This window comes from Pangasianodon hypophthalmus, chromosome 29 (genome assembly GCF_027358585.1).
Source record: "Pangasianodon hypophthalmus isolate fPanHyp1 chromosome 29, fPanHyp1.pri, whole genome shotgun sequence".
Classification (NCBI taxonomy): Eukaryota; Metazoa; Chordata; class Actinopteri; order Siluriformes; family Pangasiidae; genus Pangasianodon; species Pangasianodon hypophthalmus.
In genome coordinates, this window is record NC_069738.1 from 10,272,626 (window position 1) to 10,286,419 (window position 13,794).

At 38.1% G+C, this 13,794-nt stretch overlaps 1 protein-coding gene across 2 annotated transcripts in view; it reads right to left on the minus strand.

Annotated features, from left to right (window-relative positions):
* The window catches only part of LOC113543808 (retinoic acid receptor beta), a 142,859-nt gene that overhangs the window by 18,694 nt on the left and 110,371 nt on the right, over positions 1 to 13,794 (minus strand). For both annotated transcript variants that reach the window (XM_026942279.3, XM_026942280.3), the window contains one exon: positions 5,573 to 5,733. In XM_026942279.3, the coding sequence (XP_026798080.1) occupies positions 5,573 to 5,733 (161 nt within the window). The remainder of the gene's footprint in view (positions 1 to 5,572; positions 5,734 to 13,794) is intronic.

Sequence of the window (13,794 nt, forward strand, 5' to 3'; positions counted from 1 at the left end):
CCCATTGAAGAATGTCATTCCATCAAATCTGAAATATCCCCAATTCTGCAAACCAGCATCTGGGTTTAGTATTGCTTTAGCTAACAGCACCATTATTCAATGTGTAAGGGGGAATGTGGCTCTTAGCAGACGCTAAGTGTGGTGGATAGGAGAGTGGACGCCATTGGCAGGATCTATTGTCGCTGGTGGAAGAGGGCGATCTGTAAATATGATCTCTGGTTAAGTGAGAAGCACGGTATGGATGTGTTTAAATCATTCTCAATGAGCTCAAACGCAAGCCGCCGCTTCTGCACACTTCACTGCCAGAGCTTGCCTAAGAAGCGCACACAGGCCCGGGGCCGAGGCTCTGATATTAAAGCTACTTGTCTTCTTCCTCCCTCGGGCCAAGGGATGGAGGGATGAGATGAAGAGAGGGAGGGACCAGTGGAGCGGCGAGCCAGCCTGTGCTGTTTGATTTTCCCTTCGCAATCTCAGTCAATTACCGCACCACCATAATTCAATAGAGAGAAGCAAGGAAGTGGCCGGGGAATTCTAATTTCATTTAGGGGCATTTATCCAGAAGAAATTAGACAACTCGCAACATTAGAAAGTAAGCGGCCCACGTTAGAAAGCATGCCGCCACCACAGGCTGAGGCGGGACGAGAATTTCAGGACAGGCAGCTGGGTCCTGAAATAACATAGTGGTTATGTATATTCAGCAAATGAGCAATCTGAAAGCCTCCTCCTCCAGTGCCAGGATTTTATTTTGCCTTTAAGGCTGCCATGGTCGTTTCTTGTCACTGCTGACTGTCAATAAAGTGTTATTCATTGTCAAGGATAAGACCCTCTCCCTCACCCGCACATGAACTCCCAAATCACAGAGGCCCTGAATTTGAATATTTCGCTGCATAATAGGAGCTCTAACCTAATCTTGGGCTCCTCTTCTCCTCCCAATAAAGAGCTTTCAAAGGCACACGAGGAACCAATCGGCAGTGATAATGAGGACTTTCTCCCAGGATTTGAGGGAGGATAATTAGCCCTGATGCAAATTACGGGCATGTCTGAAGGCCTGACATTGCTGTTGGGGCAAACATGAATCTGCTAGTGGGAAGAGAGAAAATTTTAAGCACATGTTAGAAATAGAGAGCAATTCCCAAATGTGTATAATACAGGCACTTCTATTTATTGTACACTTTTTTAAAGATTGTCAATTCACAATTTCCTACAACTGAAGTCACACAGTACTGGAGGTACTTTTGTATTAAATTTGTCAAGTTTTCCAGGTGTTCTGAGCACATTTGTGTGACGGCCTGGGAAAACCATTCAGCTGTAGCTGAATTCTGGAAAACAGAATGAAACATTTTTTTCCTGCCAATAATATACTTTGACAAGTCTATTTTCAGAAAACATAAATATATTTTACCTAAATGACAATTGGGTTTTGACCAAAATTAGGTTTTGATGCTATTAGATTAGTTTTTGGATTGAGCACTGACAGGCAACAACAGGCTGGTGATTGGGACTGCACATCCAATTGGCTGGCAACTGTAAATAGACTATGAATGTCAATCCTAGAAACCCCATGCTGTGTTCAAGATATATTTAAGCAAGCCAATTACTATGCTCTATGCTCTCTGTCCTACTCAACCTATAATCAGGCCATCAATCAGCCTGTTTCTTTACACATACCAGCTTTCTTGTCAAAGTGCTCTGGATATCTGAAAAGTGATCTGTATTTCTGTTTACCATGTAGCATGTCTCTGCTGAAGGTGCCACCATTTCTCAGTGAGCCAGTGTTAGTGGTTGGTCCCCAAAGGCAACTGTCAGCGCATGGTGCCATGTCTTTCACTACTGAGAGGTCGTGCATGGGTCAGCATTGCTGAGAGCTCTAGATCAATTTGATGATGAATGTTACCAGTCAAGTCAGTTCTGCCTGGGTTTGATTTATAGTGTTGTACTTTTCCCTGTAGTTCCCTGAAGCTCTGGTACACTACTCATTCTCAAAGAACCAAGCCGGCAGGTTCCAATGTGCTGTCTGGTTTTATTGTTTATGAGGTATTTGCTCAGAGAGAGAGAAAAAATGATTGGGAGAGAAAGGGAGGAGGATTGTTTAGCTCTAAATTGTCATTTTCAGCTGCAGAAGATCTGTGGTCTGTAACAGAGCGTTCATACTTGACAGTAATTTATGATGCACAGTGGCACTCATCTCTCTGTTTTGGATATATTACATACAATCTGATAATCATACATACAGTCCCCTCTGAAAGCACTGGAATGGTCAGTTGTATTTCTTCCTTTCAGCTGTATTTCTGCATTTTATAATGCAATAAAATCTGCAAAAAGTAAAAGGGCCTTAATAATTTCCCAACCCAGTGTATATACTGTACGTATATCATATACAATGGATTAAATCTACTTATTTGGCCTTTAATCTACACATAATATTCTATAATGACAAAGCAAAAACATATTTGAAGTATCTCATTTAGAAAAGTATTCAGAGCCTTGGCTAAGGCACTCCAATTTGAGCTCATTTGCATCGTGTTTCCTTTGATTATCTTGAGATATCTCTAGAACTTGACTGGTGTCCACCTGTGGCAAATTCAAATGATTGGATATGATTTAGAAAGGCACACACCTGTGTGTATAAGGTCAATTCACACTGAATGGCAAATGAAAACCAAGCCATGAAGTCCAAGGAATTCTCTGTACATCTTCGTGATCACATTGTGTTGTGACATATACATTATACCACAAGGACTCTGCCTAGAGTTGGTGGTCCAGCCAAACTTAGTAACCAGGTTAGAAGAGCCTTGATCATGGAGGTGACCAAGAACCCAATGGCTACTCTAACAGAACTTCAGAAGTCCTCCACAAGAAATGGGAGACTATCTCAGAAATACTCCATCAATGAGACCTTTATTTTAGAGTGGCTAGACTGAAGCCACTCCTGAGTAAAAGGCATATGGCAGGCACTTAAAGGACATGAGGAAAAAGATTCTATTGTTTGATGAGACAAAAACTGAACTCTTTGTGCTACTCCAAGCCCTACATCTGGCAAAAGCTAGGTACTGCTCATCAACTGGTAATACCATCCCTATGGTGAAGCATGGTGGTGGCAGCATCATGTTATGTGGTAGCTTCCGAGTGGCAGGGATGGGAGAAAGAAGGACAAATGTAGCCAAATACAGAGAAGTTGGGAGAAGTTGCCCGAAGCAGACTCGGGTATCGCTGCCAAAGTTGTTTCTACAAATACTGAATAAAGGGTATAAATATGCATCTAAATGAGAGATTTCAAGTTTTTGATTTTTAATACGTTTGCAAAAATTTCTAAAAGCCTGTTTTTAAAATTAAATCTATCAAACAATAAAACATGCAAAAACTGAAGGGGCCTGAATACTTTCCAAACCCACTATGTAAAACACAACATGAGGGCTATTGCTGTACACAGTGCAAGAATAGGTGCATCAGCATGCTGCTAATACTTTGTGTGCTCTGATAGGGACTGTAAGAACGAGCCAGAGCTATCTACATTATTCATCAGATGCTACCTGAGATGTTCTTAGCTCCACACTGAAGGCATGACTGATGCACACAGAAGGCATCTTTTTCACTGGTATTGACAACAGGCACCTAATCAAGTTCTTGTACATCAAGTAGCTTGTCACACTGCCTTCATATATAATGTTAAACAGGCTCCTTCACACTGCCAACATTCAAACATGCTCTGTGAGGAACTGTCTAATCTTATTACACTGCCATTGATTTTCACTGATTATCCAAAGCGTTTTACTTCCAGATACTGAACTAAAAAGCCTTGAAGCAAAAACAGCATGAAGAAAGGAATGCAAGTTATTGAATACTTTGCAGGGATTTGCCAAAGACAGCACTGGCAATTGAGCACTGTGTATTAGAGTAGGATTTAGAATGGAGTATGTGCCATCGATTACCGCTGTGCTTGGTGCAGTAAGTATTACAGCATAAGACCCATATCAAACAGGGTTGGGCCCTTTGATTTGACCCTGCTCAGGGTCGACTTGACAGTTCATATATTTGATTACATTACCACACCATCTAGCCACACTGTTATACATTACATGGCCAAAAGTATGTGCACACCTGACCATCACACCCATATATGCTTTTAGGTATAGTCCCCCCTTTGCTGTTATAATAACCTCCACTCCTCTGGGAAGGTTTTCTGGAGTGTAGCTATGGAGATTTGTTCATTCGGCCATAAGAACATTAGTGATGTCAGGCACTGATGTCGGACGAGGAAGTCCGGGGTGCAGTCGGCGTTCCGGTTCCCAAAGGTGTTCAGTGGGGTTGAGGTCAGGGCTCTCAAGTTCTTCCACTCCAACTTTGGAAAATCATGTCCTCATTGACCTCGCTTTGTGTACAGGGGCATTGTCATGCTGGAACAGGTTTGGGCCTCTTAGTTCCAGGGAAGGAAAATTGTAATCCTTCAGCATACAAAAACATCCTACACAACTTGTTTCCAAATAAACTTAAAAAACTCAAATGTGGTTAGGTGTGTCCATGTGTCTACTCACAGCCAGTGAATTTTCTTTATGCTAGAAGGCTTATTTTGTATTGAAATGCTGCACGTTTGTCCATTTAAAATGTGCATTAGTTTTTGCTTGGTTACATGTTACGGTTGATTGCAGAAGCTTGCATAACCTTAGGACAAAATAAAGAAGTCGAAATACGTAAATAAAACCCACAACAAAGGGGAAAGCTGATTTACCAACATAGGATTGTGTCTTTCATATAAGCAGAATAGCATGTTTTTGCATGTTTGCCTTAATGAATATGCAGTTTGCATTACTTCTGCCTAAACGTACAAAATACTGGGCTGTGTCAATGCACACTAATTTTGCACCCACAGTGTGATTTAATAAGCCTGAAAAATTTGTAAAAGGCTATTTCTGTGAGTTGAAGACAAAATTATACCTTTAAATTAATAATTAAAAAAATTAAACGATAAGAAAGTTTATCAAAATTATGCCTTGGTAAATTACCTGAAATGTTTATTAAAATGATGACATACATTACCACAGTAAAGCTGTTTCATATTAAATAATCACTGATGCCAACAGCATTTATACAGAGCCTTTGAAGGTTTTCATTCAGATGAACTTATTAATCACTAATTTCTACACTCTTTTATTTTACCGTCATATCATATTTCAACGGTTTGTTGATGCATATCGTTGATACACCCGCATTTCAGTTTTAAGTTCTTGCAATTATTAACTTCTTGAACAAACTGTAAAACAGAGGCACACTGTTCTTGTTTCCTCTTCAACCTTTGATTTCTCTCTTGAGCTTGAACTCAAATTATAGTAATCATAGAGCAAAAATATATAGTTTTTATGTAAAATAAAAGTCAAATAAATAAATAAATAAATAAATAAATGGTAATTTATTTAGATTTTGCAAAGCACATTGATATACGCTAAGTTAATCCTTAAGTGAGATCACCAGAAATTGAATATGCATTAAATTTAATACATTCTATCCTGTTATGGCCTGCTGTATGGAGTGTGTGTGTGTGTGTGTGTGTGTGTGTGTGTTTGAGGTGGACTCTCACCGTGGTGTATTTGCCCAGCTGGCAGAGGGATGGGAACGTCTCCTGGTGTGCCCTCCGGATCTTTTCAATGATGGCCTCCAGCTCAGCTGTGAGCTCATAGGTTTCTGTCAGCTCCGGTTTCGGACTTTCCTTCTTCTTTTTATTCCTGTCATTCCGCACAGCTGCAAGGGGAATTGAGGAAAATTCATCAATAGCCCTCCATCTTCATCTTTTATTTCTGTTAAGGATGAACTAACTCGAACTAATGTAGTCAGCGCTTCTTAGTGCTGCAATTCAATGTAAGACACTTTATAATTTTAACTAATTACACTTTAATTCAATACACAATAAAATAAAACAACGAATCAAGCAGTCGCCATGCAAATTGGTAACTGCATTAAAAAGGGATAGAACTTCATGGAAATTATGTAAAACATCATTGCGGTATAGGAATAACAAATTTTGTGATGAGTCAGCTTACACAACCATTAATTATTAATTTCATAAAATTGGATATCTTACATACAGAGAAATGCCATTTTTTCTACATATGAAATTAGTATGCCAGTGTTAAAATAAGATATCCACTTTAAAAACTAAATCAGGAAAAACAGAAACAGAAAGCTCCAATTATTTCTGAAATGTCACTGTCAAGGCAGGTGCTATCATTATGTCCAAGCTTACAAGAGATCGTAAGAGACAAAGCCTTGAAAAACCTCCATAACCACAGAGGTCAATGAAAATACACCACGGTGTACAAGAGCTGAAGAAAAGGAGGTCAATGAAAGCAGATTTCAAACTACTTTATCTGAAGCAGGGTCACTCAGACGTGATGGACATAGAGGCCTTGAGGCTTTAGCTTCTCATTGGCATGGCTCTTGTCAGGGCCAATGGAGCAAAAGAGCGAATTCCTCACCTTCTGTATTAGTCATGCAGGCAGTCATCTCATGATTAATACAGACGAGGCTTATGAAGCCGGACAAGCTTTACGACATCATTAAGGGGAGAACACCTGGTGCTGTGCAGGGGGCCCTCTGGGGACCATCCAATTTCATTAAGCCTTGGAGGAGCTGCAGGAGAAGTGGTACCTTGGACCACAGATCAGTGCTAGCTCTGAAAAAAATTATTACTCAATGATGCATGTCTGGTAAGGCCACTGCAATTCCCCCGTGATCTTACAGAAAGAAGAATTGACTCACAGTGACGCTCCCATGCACCTGCCCTTAGGTTCCAATTCATTCATTAATATTTATATTGCAAATGTATGGGCGGTCATATTTATGCGTGGACACATAAATATGGATTAAGGCATGTATATTCAGAGGTGCTAACACTGCTAAAAGGAATATCATAGCAGGCAGAGAGAAAAACATAATTTTACCACAAAAACTCTAGTATATGACAGAGGACAGGATGGCTCCATGCTAACAGCATAAATGATAAAACATGCATTGATTGACACGATATCTGACTGAAATATTTGGATTAATAAAAAAGCACTTGAGTTTATAATCTTACTTTATACAAATGTTACAACATTAACACAAGTGCATGTTCAGTCTGCAGTCCGGTCCATGTTCATATTATAGCACAGTTGTAGACATTAGTGAAAGACATTTATTGTTGATCATCATATAGACTTTGATTAAAAATGGTCTTACGCTGACGTGAAAGGACAACATCAGTCAATTTGCCTACCCAAATAGGAAAATGGTAAATACTATAAAAAATATATGTATAAAGTTATAACCTACATACAGAAAGATATTAAATGGTGACACATTACACTTTGTATTTTGTCACAGATATAGAAATACTGCAACTGATTTCAGTTTCTCCTACTCCTATCCAGCCAGACTTATTTTGGTAACACATAGACTGATCACATGATACTGCCGAGTTCAAGAGTATGTTATTTCTGAAGGGGGTCACTGCAACACAGGATTTTCACCACACAGTTTTCCTTGTTATTCAAAATCCAGAAATTACAGGGAGTCATGTATATGATGTGGGAGGCATGTGATTTTGGAGAGAATGTAGGGGGAGCTAGCTAGATAATTTTTTTTCTTTCAGATGTGCACAAGGCAACAGTGTACAAAAAGTGCACACTGCGAAAAAAAAAGAAGAAAAAAAAAAGTGAGCCAAAAGTCTGGTGATTTATTTAATAATAAGCAGCTTTTCCATTTTTTTTTTTTTTTAACCAACAAATGAGATTGCTATCTTGTTTTCCAATGGTGCACAAGACTGAGTGAACTCAAATTTAAAGTTTACACATAGAAAGCTGGTATGAGGTGAAAGCTGTTACCAGAAGCAAATGCATAGCTTTTGTATCCCATGTCCTTTCCCCTTCAGTGAACTGGCTTTTCCGCCATGTAAATTTGATTAGTGTTTGCTCTTAAATTATAGTTTCAGACCAAACTACAGAAAAGTGTAGTTTTCAGATTAGCAAGTACTCAAAAATGCTGTAGCTAGACCAATGTCGGCAACTCTGTGTTTATGATTCATATTTGCATGGACTAATTACGTTCATTCTACCTCCATGTTACACACCCCTGAAGAAATACTCGAATACGAGGTAAAATATGCGTGGATATTAAGTGCTGCAATGCCGCATCAGTACTTGTTTTTGTTTACTTGCTTCTAAAGGGGTTAAAAAAATGTTTTTTTGAAGAACTTAAAGTTACTGTATAATTGGTGGACTTTTTCCCAACATTATCTGCAGAAAGGTGACCTGGCCTGTAATGGCTGCATGCTCAAAACAATGACGCCCCCAGCACATTGTGGTTTACTTTATATTCATAATGAAATGGACCCCCCGCTGGTCTGTCTTGGGTGTCTTCTAAGCTAATTACCCGGCTCAGTGACATCAGTTCCACATTTCTAAACATCTCAGACTTAACAGGTTTCTCCTGTACTGAACAACACACTCTCTGATAATTGAATTAACACAGTTTTCTTTGTTTGTGTGTTCTAGTGGCGTCATCAAAATGGAGGCATGGAGCAATTACGAATGCCCTAATCCCAAAACTGATATCTTATATTAACATAGTGCTGAAATGTAAATATAAATGTAATATGATGTGCTCACCTACAGATGACTTCGTGACCAAAGATGGCAACAAGTTCTGGCAGTGTCAGAATTTTTAGAGCGAAATCTCAGAAAGTGATCGCTGCTATGATGTGCATTTAAAAAGTCACCAATAGCAGCAATACTGGACAGATTCACAGAAACTGACTAAAATTTCACTGGCATCATAATGTTCCGTGTGTCAAGCAATAATTTTATGAGACTTCACTTCCTTATTTTTTTCAGCAAAATAGCATGTCTCGTCTATTTTTTTGCATAATGTGCAAACATGCAAAATATAGATTTTATCATCTTGGAGAACCTGATACATTTCTTCAACACAGTGGAGATCATAGTGCTGGAAGCCTCCAATTATTATCATTATTATTATTATCATTATTATTATTATTCTTTCTTTATCTATCTATCTATCTATATATCTATCTCAGAACTGGTCAATTACATAATAAGTTGTGTTCTTTAATAGTACACAAACATTTCCTTGTAACATTTAATTTTTTATTAAAATAAGAGCAATTAATAATTGCTCTTTTCCACTTACACACTAATGAAGAGGACAAACATCTAAGACAAAACTTGAGGGTGCTTAAGACTTGTGCACAGTTCTGTATCTTATCAACAGAACACACACTCAGGTCTTGTATTATGCATTCATAATCATATTTTGAAGGATTTTCTTTTGTTTATTTTTCATATTTCAGCTCCTTTAGTCTGTTCCAAGAATATTCCAAGAATAATTGCACATGCCTGTGGAGACTTACCATGACTATCAAGAACAACTACATAAAAAATCATTTACATATTGTTTCCTTCCCCAACTTCTCCAATTATTCTCTTTAAATCACCCACAACACACCCACTAACTACACATGAAACTTATCAGATTGCACACACAATGTAGCAGTTTTTATTTGGGATCTTACTAAATCATGGCTACAATCTGCCAAATAAGACTTAACCTTATCTCTGGAACTTTTTCCTGGAAACCAACTAAACACAATTTTGCTTTTGTTTCTGGTTTAATTCGTATTTTATGGACTACTATTAGATGTTGTTGTTGTTAAGTGTAATTTCATGCAAATTTCCCCCTTTCATGTTTAGTTCACTAATGCTGTTTTACTAATTATTACAATCAACAAAACATGCTAGTTTTAGAACAAATGAGACAATTATTCATTTATATATTTAAAGTATTAAACTCTTCCATCATGTGGGCTTTGGGCGCTGCAAAACCAAATTATTTGGGATTTTGGCTGTTACCTTCTAGAGGGTTCATGGTTACTGCATAATTGGAAATACTGTGTAATTGAAGCCTGAAGACTGAACCATTTGCTTGTTGCAATTTTGTGTGTCTGTCCAGTCATGAATCGACTTAGCAAAAAAAAAAAAAAAATCTTAAAGTGAAACATTTTAAAGAAACCTTATTGACACTGGCAACAACATGAAAGATTTTGTACAAATTGCTGAAATTTAATCCCTTTGGATTCAAGATATTTGAGAATGCCTTTTAATTATCCCTTGATGTGATAAACAGACAAACATATAAACAAAGTAAACAAAGACATAAAGGAAGCTTTGTGTTTTCGGAGGATGGGTAGATCAGAGTTGGCATGTACGGTCCACAGATCAGTGGTAGCCTTGCTCTATTTGCGGTAGTTGAAAAAGGCCTCATGAGTCCGTGATCACAGGCACTAACACACAAATACAAAAGCAGGGGCACTCTGATGTTTCTTAGGATCAATGCACCAAAGCATCTTGGCCTCCAGGAAAAAAGACAAAAGCAGACAGACATAGCGAAGAAGATGGAAAGCACAGAAAGCAAGAGAGCCGTGAGGGCACAAGAAAATGAAATTATACTCAGTATAGGACATACAGACAGTATCCTACATCATGGCCTGTTTTGAACCATGAGCACTTTGTCTTAGTTAGTGTGCCTTATGCATTAAAGAACGGGAATCTTTCTGCTCCTCGGTCCATGAAGCCAGTTTGAATGGATTTAGGGGCTTTGCTCTTTACGTGGCTGAGCCATTGGGCAGCACGCTTCAGAGATTACAGTGTGATAGGGAGCTAACAGACTGACTTAACAACCACTTGAAGCTGACACGTTTACAGCAGCAGGTGTCAGTGTGGTAAATGCTACTATCAGTAGCACTGAGGCTCTCCTAATCCCATATATGATCTGAACACCAATAGCCCTGGCCACTTGACTCTTCACTATGATGTGTGTGAGATCTAGGTTTTATATGTGCAATGCAATGTATACTGCACAATAAATACGATTCATGTTCACACCAAACATCAGAATTGGGAAAAAATGTGATCTCAGTGACTTTGACTGTGGATGTTGGTATCATATGGGCTGATTTGAATTTTTCAAACTTTGAATATTTCTCTAGAGTTTACACAGAATTATACAAAAAAAAAAAAATCCAGTGAGCTCCATTTTGGAGGAGGACAGAGGAGAATGACTGGACTAGTTCGAGCTGATAGGAAGGCTACAGTACAAATAACCAATCTTTCCAACCATGGTGAACAGAAAAGCATCTCAGAATGCACAGCAAGCTGAACCCTGAGACAGATCCACTACAACAGCAGAAGACCACATCAGGTTCCACTTCTGTCAGCCAGGAACAAGAATCTGAGACTATAAGAGACTGAGACTGGACAGTTGAAGATTGGAAAAAGCAATATTTTCCAATCTTCAACTCTTCACTTTAGGTGGACGGTGAATGTGTATTACTCACAATAACTTCACAGTGTTATCTCTACACTCTACAACCATCAACAAAAACAGTTGTTCTCATTAAGGCACAAATGAGGTACAAAAGTGGTCTTCGAGGTCCAGTAATGTACCTTAAATAATCCTCAAAGTTCTCCAACTGGTATAAGAGTCACACCTTTGAGGACATGTTTATACATTTCTATTTTCTAGGGTGTGGTTTTTTTTTTTTTTTCAGTTTCTTCAGAATGAACGTTTTAAAAACATGGCAGAGAGATCTGTTGCCCTGATCATTCTGACATTAACAAAATATGCACACAGACCCTGATTTGGTGAAAGACTACTTGTACAAACTTGATAAGATGCAAGACAGTGTGTACTGATTTACTAACAGGGTCTACAGAGAGTTGTGTCTTTCAAATAAGAAAAATAGCATGCATTTTCCATGATGTGTGGAAAACTGCGTGTACAATGGCAACTGTGTGTACAAATTAGTAAAACCGAAGGGCAGATATTAAATTTACAGAAGCTGTTTGAATAATTAGCAAGTTTATCTATTTATTATACCTTTGTTTAACAAACAATCAGAAATGTTTATGCAAATTATTACGTATTATTACTGCAGTAAAATTATTTTCATATTGATATTCAGTGCATGTTTGCATCTCTGATATCAACAACATTTAAACAAAGATTTTCATCAGGTTTTCATTCACAATTACTTTAGTAACAAAATGCTCATGGTTTTGTTTTACATTCATTTATTTTGAACAGGTTTTCAACATGTCTCACTGCCTTTAATTGTCACTTCAGTTTTATTTTACTCTCCCAGGAGTCTCTTTGAGATCCGAACACACCACAGCTACTGAGAAATTGTGCACAATGACTATGGGCTACAATTAGTAACTGTACAACTTGTACATAGATTAGGTTTACTTAAAAAAAACAGCTAATGTATATACAGTTGACCCCATTCAAAAGTTTACATCCCCTTGATTCTTAATACTGTGTGTTTTTGTTTAGGGACCTGAAGGAATTTTTCTGAAGAACAGCAGGCAGTTTAACTGTTCAGGACAAACAAGGGCCTCATGAACAACTATCACTAAACAAAAAAACACAGCTGTGGATCATTCAGGTAACAACACAGTATTAAGAATCAAGGGGATCTAAACTTTTGAACGGGGTCATTTTTATAAATTCAACTATTATTTTCTCTTGTGGACTATATGTAAACATCTTTTATGTGAAATATCTTATTCAGGTCAGCACTAAATAAACAATAACATGCATTTTGTATGATCCTTCTTATTTTGGTAAAATAATAAACATTTTGCAGATTCTGAAAGGGGTATGTAAACTTTTGACCTCAACTGTACGTAGAAGTGAATATATGCTTGATGCAGATCATAAAAATATGATCTTCTGAGTGTGGCTTAAGTGAGTGTCTGGTAGCTTTTTCTTTGTGTTTTAATGGAGTCCATGACGCAATGCCTGCTGAGGTTCAGGTTTATTTAAAATGTTGCCCAATGAGACAAGTACAGCAGGTTGAGTCACTTTTTAAACAAGACTAGACAGGACTACTTTTGCCAGACCACAGTCAGCCGAGAAGTTGTTCACATTACTGTAGTGAAACTTCATATAGAGGTGTTTTTTCAAACTCATATTCTGATAAATCTTCCTTGTCAGGAGCAAATATGATTCAGAGTTGACTGTTCTGTCTTCTGGCCAATAAGCTCCCACTCTGTTTTACAGCCAGAGCTTCGCTTCATCATGCAAAGGACAGAACACCATTAAATAAATGACATTTAATACTCTTCTCCGCAAGAGGAAATAAATCCAGCAGAGGATCCCACCTGTGGGAGTGTCTCTCCCTCTCAGACAAAATGTACTCCTAATGTGCCTTTTCTTTCTGCTCAATCTAGCAGCTATTATCGGCTTAATCGCCTCTTTTATTGAGCAGTACTTAACACACACAAATAAAAAGCTGCGCGGACGTGAGAGGGGGCTCAGAGGCTTTGGTTCTATTTCCGAGCCCCTCTTAAAGAAATGATCGGGATTTGGAGTGCACTTAAATGTGACAAAATGAGAAAATTATCTCAGTCAACCCTCTGTATTTCTCTGTTTGACATTGTATCTTATTAATACAGTGCTACGATAATATGCTGTATATGCCTCTTTCATGATTTCTTCTAGTCCAAATGTCTAATCAGTTGATAATTACTCATTTGATTTAAAATCCTTCACAACTAATATCAAATAATAGGGAATGTTTGGTTGCATTTACTGCTATTAAAGTAGTGCAACCACATTAGGAGGCAATTACATGTGTGATTAAGTAAGGAATAAGGAACACATCAGGGTGTTCTGTTATAGGAAAATAATCACCAACAGGGTGGTATCACCCCAGTGTTCACATCCTCAAGTGTTTTATTCCTC